This window comes from Poecilia latipinna, unplaced genomic scaffold, assembly GCF_001443285.1.
Source record: "Poecilia latipinna isolate Pla-1442-1.1 unplaced genomic scaffold, P_latipinna-1.0 Scaffold237, whole genome shotgun sequence".
Lineage (NCBI taxonomy): Eukaryota > Metazoa > Chordata > Actinopteri > Cyprinodontiformes > Poeciliidae > Poecilia > Poecilia latipinna.
Genome location: NW_015112853.1, coordinates 947,931 through 955,085, shown reverse-complemented (window position 1 = coordinate 955,085; position 7,155 = coordinate 947,931). Strand labels below are relative to the sequence as shown.

General features: G+C 41.8%; 1 protein-coding gene across 1 annotated transcript in view; it reads left to right on the top strand.

The window, feature by feature from the left end:
* Positions 1 to 1,006: 1,006 nt before the first annotated feature.
* The window catches only part of n4bp2 (NEDD4 binding protein 2), a 13,516-nt gene continuing 7,367 nt past the window's right edge, over positions 1,007 to 7,155 (top strand). The window contains exons 1-6 of the mRNA XM_015032344.1: positions 1,007 to 1,433; positions 2,614 to 3,625; positions 4,504 to 4,628; positions 4,769 to 4,857; positions 5,038 to 5,114; positions 5,501 to 5,641. Of these exons, the coding sequence (XP_014887830.1) occupies positions 1,220 to 1,433; positions 2,614 to 3,625; positions 4,504 to 4,628; positions 4,769 to 4,857; positions 5,038 to 5,114; positions 5,501 to 5,641 (1,658 nt within the window). The 5' untranslated portion in view covers positions 1,007 to 1,219. The remainder of the gene's footprint in view (positions 1,434 to 2,613; positions 3,626 to 4,503; positions 4,629 to 4,768; positions 4,858 to 5,037; positions 5,115 to 5,500; positions 5,642 to 7,155) is intronic.

The window sequence follows — 7,155 nt, the reverse complement described above, 5'->3', positions numbered from 1 at the left end:
GTCTCAAAGCAGTACTGCAACTCCGATGGCGGGAGTCGGAAACAAATAACAGGCGCCATAATCGCTTGTCTGGACTCTTTTTTGATATGCGTCTTTCTGTTTATATAAAATTATAAAGTCTAAATGAACGTATTTCAGTCACAACTAAGGGTAACCACAAGTTCCAGGTAAATTTTTTTCTCACCAGTGTTGCTACTACTAAAACTATTGAGTCAAGTGGCATTAAAATTATGTTTTGTGAAAACAGCGCCATCCACTGGCGACAGCCATTTTTAATACTAAGGGGTGCGCATCATTTTCGTACCCCGTTTATATCCACCCTCGAGATCGGCGATGTGAAGCGTAAACAAAGTTGTCTATAAACTATAAGAAAAGGGAAATACTGTCTCAGATTATCAATATGTTGAAACCATGTTTTAAGTGGCAAGTTGGCGTCATTCAAGTATACAAATAATTTTAATTAATCGTTTTAGTAGTTTATATTTGCCAAACTTTAACAATAATAGAATGACACACAAGTCAACTAAATCTGCAAACCAAAATAAAACACAACTCATAAAACCCTATGTATGTATTTCTGTATTCATTATAATGAGTAATCTGTAAGCTATTTTGTTTGGTTAAATTATTTTAAAGAAGAATGAGACACTTGAATCTTGTTTCCCGGGTAAAAGGAATGAAACGCCCCCGGGTTATTCCCCGGCTGACTGTTATTGAATGCATCCAATGACGTGATTTGTCATGTACTTTATGGAATGCATATTTTGCATTTGTGGTAATAACCTTTTTTAAATCATATGCTCTTTGTTTTAGAAGAACCCATTTAGGAGGGGTTCTCAATTGTTCACTGACGATGTTTTTCCACTTCCAGTGACGGACATATTTGTCACTGTAGTTTTTATTGAATGTTTTAGTGGCTTCTTGGTCCCTTACACGCTGAGCGACGACAGGAAAGAAAAGAAAGGCGAGACCAGCTTTTATTTTGAAGTCACTATTTTACAGCCATTCCAGACATGCACCCAAGAAGTTGTCATTTCCGACGTAGCTACTTCCACCACTTGGAGTGCTGTTGGGGACCAAAACCTTGAATGTCTGCACTCCAGTGGATATGGCTGTAGCATGTTTTCACCTTCGAGCCTGTCTCCTGTGACTCCCCCATCTCTCGTTAGGTGTTCTAGCAGCTAATGAGAGCAGTCGGTGGCAGTAGCTCGGCTAAGGTATGCCTCGGAAAAAGAAAAACGGCCAGAGCCCAGCCAGGCAGCCCAACGGGCCACCCGAGGGAGGACGACCCGCGGGCTACCCACCACCTCAGAGATATGACTTCCACCAGAGCAGCGCCGAAAAGGAGAACATCCTTAAAAGAATGCAAGAGATGTTTTCACATCTGGACCCAGAGGTTATACACATCGTGCTCTCTGAGTGCGACTTTAAAGGTACTAAAAACACACGGAAACTTCGCTGTCCGACCTGCTGGTTCAGGTTGTAACTGGGCTAACCAGTTAGCTTGCCGATTAAGACTTAAGTAGTAGTAGTGGTAGGTTGAAGCGTACAAACACAACATTACTAACTGGTCCTTTCTCATGATAGTACAAGGTCAGTAATGTAATAAATTACAGCCTAAACTCCAGCTGCAGTAAGTTCATTAAACCCATGCTCCCTCTTCCACCTGTTGCCTCTAGAAGCTACATAAATACTACCGCGTCACTAGAATATGAATGCCGCATCTTGACAGTCCGCCAAAAGCAATATTTAGTGTTTATTAAGCAGAATTTACTTGTAAATATTATGCCCAAGGTCTTATGGGGGCTTGGGCATCATTCTGTTTGGGATCTTCAGACCATTGACTATTAAGTATAACAACAACAACAACACTGAACTCTGTTTAACGTTGTCTATTCTTGATCGTTGTGGACTGTACATTTAACTAGAGACAAACATCAGAATTTTGTGGCAAATTTCTGTTTTCTATCAAATGTAAACACTTTGATACTGATCTGAGCCATTTAAATTTTATTTTTCTTTCTTAGGCATGGGTATTCCAGGTAAAGACAAGATGGACTTGAACATTTTTACACAATATTTTGTGACATAGCAATCATAACACATTATTAATACTATAAACAGGACACTGACTCTTCTTAACATAATAAAAACCTGTAGAGCAAAGAGAGGTGGTGTGGTGGAGGTTAATTAACAGATTGGAAGAGCTGATAATTTAATTTCTGACCAGCAAGTCAATGATCAGGGCAAAGTTTACCTGCATTTAACACAACTTGTTTGTTTTTTTTAATTAAAAGCAACAGGAAATCCTTATATCCTATGTAGAATCAAATGTAATTCTTTTGTCACTGCAAAGTGACTGCACTTTACAGTTTTATCTAATCAGTAGCACTCAGGATGAAAGGTTTAGGAAGGCAATTGGTTGAAATAAATTGCAGCAATAAGGTTATTCTCTAACATACTAATTTGGTAGCATTTGCGTTTGGTGTACAGTGTTTCCAAATAAATTGGGTAGAGTTGGGAATAAGAGCACAAGTTTTATTGTTTGTGTTATTTAGCAACTGGAGTCAACATTTACTCCTTCACTAATATTTGTATCCGCGTCTGCCTTAGTCGAAAATGCAATGGACTCTCTGCTGGAGCTGTCTGGTGCAGCTGAAGGCGTGACCCCACAACCTCCTCCTGTCTCTGGCTTCGAGCGCACGGCTGCAGCGTTGCTCAGCCCGCATCATTTTTCCCAACCGAATCCCGATGGACATCCCTTCGGTGGGACGGCACATCACTCCTCCTCCCCTCCGTCTGCAAACCTGCTGACGGAGGACCTGGACCTGCTCATCGATCGAGAGCTGGAGACGCTAACCGAGCAGCGAGATGTCAAGGACGAGGCGCCTGGCAACGTGTCATCGTCTCTCCCTTTATTCCCTCCTCCTCCTCTTCCTCAGCAGGCGCTGCCTGAGCTGCTTCAGAGCAGCGTGGAAGCTGCATCCAAGGAGCGCTTTCCCACCCAGCCGTCCCTGTCGGGCGGACAGGTGGAGGATCGGTCTGGAGTTTCCTCTCCCCTGAACCAGCTCAGCACATGGGGAGATGAAGTCCTGGAGACACTGCAGGACGTGCTGGATTTTACACACCTGACAACAGAAAGCTCTACAGACAAGTCTAAGCCCCCTTTGGACCTAGCAGCGTCGGGACGTCCCTCTGCTTTCCAGGTGTATAAAAAGCAGGAAACGCCTAAGACTGCTCCAGAATGGACCGCACCCACGTACTCGGATTCATTAGCCACCGGAGCAAGATCCAAAGCGAGTTTACTAAATAGCAACCCACATGGCTATGGGTCATCATCCTGGAACTTGGGTGCACCAGCGTTCTGCCCTCAGGTCCAAGGAAGCCAGAGGCCGGCCTTTATCACCCCCGTGGCTCAGGGACCCTCCTGTTGGCTCAGCCCTTCCAGACTTGCCTCCCCTTGGCTGAACACGGGCCCCATCAGTCAGTCACCTCTCAAACCTTCTGCTGTCCCCAAGTCTTGGGCCCTTCCAGCCCCTACTCTCCACAGCAGGCTGCAGTTGCAAGGAAAGGTGCTTGTGTTGCTTCGTGGTGCTCCAGGCTCTGGCAAGTCGACCCTGGCAAGGTAAACATGCTGTGATACTCTGACTGTAGTCACCGTAGTTGTACGTGTGTGTTTTTTTTTTGTAATTACTGCTATTGACTCAGAGCTATTAACTAAAACTATGACAGTGTATTGTCTTGCCTCTTGTGCTCTGTACCAATAAATCAGATTCTCACATTATAACTTCAGTTAAACATAGATTTCTTGCTTTTTTGGCACCTCAGATGAGAATTTAAAAAAATGACAGATTTATTTATTTTAACCTACAAGTTCCCTTGCTATCAGGGGACATAAAGCTGATTTTCTTCACCTCTGTTTTTCTGGCTTTCTGGAACAAAGCCTGTTCTTCAGAAAACTCAGTGGAAAAACTGGTGACAAGAAGAAAACTATCTTCTAGAACCATCAGGGCTCAAGCAGGGACAATTATTCAGTCAGACATAACCTACAGGCAGAGCAATGTAGTGAGACAATCCAGGAATTTACTGACTCAAGCGTTGGATGACCTCACCTCCTATACCTTCTTGAGTATGTGAGGTTACATTAGCTGGTATAGAAGGTTACCTTAACCATCCTTTTTGCTGGATTAACTGATTTAAAAATTGGGCAGTAAAAATTGATTAACAGGAGATTTTTTCAGACAGTTGAAGCCTGAAGCTGAAACTATGAAGTTCTGGGTAGAACATATTTGCAGACAAATATAGTAAACTTAAAATGTATATATCTTTTGTACAGTTTTGGCTTTTGCTGAACCCCTGTCTGAACCCAGAAGTGACTAAGATTGATATTATCAGCAAAACACACACCAGCTTAGCTGCTTACTTGGACTGGTGAATTGGTGAATTTCTGCTGCAGGAGTCACTTGAATGTTGCATCAGTCATGGCTACGTGCGTCTTTGCAGGGCCTTGTTGCAGCATAACCCGGGCGGAGTCGTTCTTAGCACTGATGACTATTTCAGCCGTGGTGGAAGGTACCAGTTTGACCCCATGGTCCTGGGGGAGGCCCACGAGTGGAACCATAAACAAGGTCAACATTCACATGCACTTTAATATAAAGTACAACACTTTGTACGTCTTTTGATTGAATGTGAGCTGTTTTTTTTTTTTGTTTTTTTTAACCCTAGTTTCTATTTTTCCTGTTTTGCAAATGGAAATTGTGTTTCACAGCCAGGGAGAGTTTTGAGCGTGGCATCAACCCCATCATCATTGATAACACCAACATGCAGGGATGGGAGATGAAACCCTACGTGGTTCAGGTCGGTTAGCTTGCAAAGAAGCTAGTAAAACTGTTCTTTTTATTCACAAACAGTCACTGCATTGTGACAAAGAGGTTACGCAAGGTGGGAGAGTTGATTATAACAAAAGCTTATAAATAATGGATTACTTACAACTGTGTCATAAACGTCAGATAATCAGCAGTGTGCTGTCTGCTTTAGGCGCTGAAACACGGCTATAAGGTGTTGTTCAAAGAGCCGGACACTTGGTGGAAATCCAAGCCCAGAGAGCTGGAGAGGTAAGAGACAGTAGGACGTCTGTCATTTAGAACAATGTCAGGGTTTCCTTCAGTGTATTATAAGCCTGGTGGGCCACCAGGCTTTACTTGTGACCCCACCAGGCTTGGCATTGTTAATTTATTAAGTCTTTTTTTTTTTTAAATGATTGCCTTTTTTAAACTTTTTAGTTGGTGTTTAGGTATTAATCCTCAAGTCTTCCTAAAATGCATAACCATCAAATGATGTTTTCAAATTTCCTGTCAACTTTAAACATTTTTTTTTAACTCAAAATCATGGCGGGAGGCTAGATGACTGACCTAGCTCTGAGCTTCAGGCTTAGAAAGTTTTCTGGGGGAAACACTGAATGTTCTGTAATTTTGCTATCTGTGTGTGTGTTAATTTGCAGGCGTACCACCCATAACGTACCTGCTGAAACAATTCGCCGGATGCTGAATGGATACGAGCGCTTTGTCACGGTTCAGTCAATTATGAGCTCACACATGCCTGAGTTTAAACCGTTTCTTCTGCAGGAGAACTGCCACTCGCTGTGAGTAATTATTCAAAATGCTTCAAAATGCTTTGGCTTGAAAGTAATGTGACGTTGAAGTTATATTCTTTCATTGTGGATTGGAACATGAGTTAATAACTTGTTAGTTGTTGTTTCCTCAGAATAATAAGGAACAAGTATTTTGACTTAAGATCTACTTTAGAAAAAAATCACTTTGCACTTATGTCACATTATAGCCACACATTTCAAGACATTTTATGTGACAAGCCTGTTCAATGTAGCATTGCAAAGTGAAAAGGAATTGATGGTTTTAAAAAGATTTAATTGAGCCCAGTCCTTCCTCTTTAGTTCTGGTTTTATGTCTTTTTGTAAGATGAGCACCCACTCCAGTCTTCCAGCATTGGAGTGGAGATGGTGTGTTCAAAATAAAGTGTAAAATTAGTTTTCTGTAAAACAAAGCTTTACATATAGACCTGATATGACATTTCGGTTTCCCATGTGTTTGCTTTGTTCCAATAAATGGCTTGTAGCCAAGCTGCAGGCAGGGTTTCTTATGGCTTTCTTTAAGCTCTGCCATTAAGTCCGAACTCAAATGCATGACAAATATTTTCCCTGTTGGCAAATTCTCCCACCGGAGCTGTGGATCTCCAGAGTCGCCATGGACCCCTTGGCTGCTTCTCTGACAATGGCTCTTCTTGTCCACGCTGTCAGTTTAGGACAGTCATGTCTTGGCAGGCTTATAGTTGGGCCATCCCCTCTTCATTTTCAGATGGGAACTGAGCTCTATGAGAAAGTTCAAACTTTTGGTAATTTTCAAAACCAAATCCTGCTTTGAACTTCTCCACATCTGTTCTCTGACCTGTGTGCTATGTTCCTCAGTCTTTATGATTCTGTTTGTTCACTTGTGTTCTCTAAAATACCCTGAGGCCCTCATGGATCAGTTGGATTTATACTGAGATTAAATTACAGACATATGGACTTTATTTAATGACTAAGATTTATAAGGATAATTGGTCACACATTTATCCAGGATGACCAGAGTAAAAATGATGCAATACAAATGCACAACTTTTTTTCACAAATCACTGTGAAATAGTTTATTACATAAAGTCCCAATAAAATAGATTGAAAACAAATGTGAAAAAGCTTAAAGCTGCACTATGTATATTATGAACAATATGTTTTCTCACATATTTGTTAAAACTGTCATTATGTCTTAAAAGTACAGCTTAAGACACATTTTAAAAAAAAACTGAGCTCCTCTGCCTTCCTTCTGTGGTCCTGTTGCCATTTGCAGAAATGCACAACTCGGTCAGAAATGACCATTCAGAGCCAGGAGGAGGACCTTCGCGCTGTCAATCATGCTCATGCATGCTGCTCACATCCTCCCTCTTGCTCTTTGCTACATTACAACTTCTTTCTGATAGCAGAGCCTGCTACGAATGCTCAGGATCATTAGCATGGCCATCGATGACAGCAGATAAACAATTTTCCTGGAACGTTAAGTTGTTTCCGCACCATATTTAGCACATTGAGCAGCAGGTAGAGGAGCA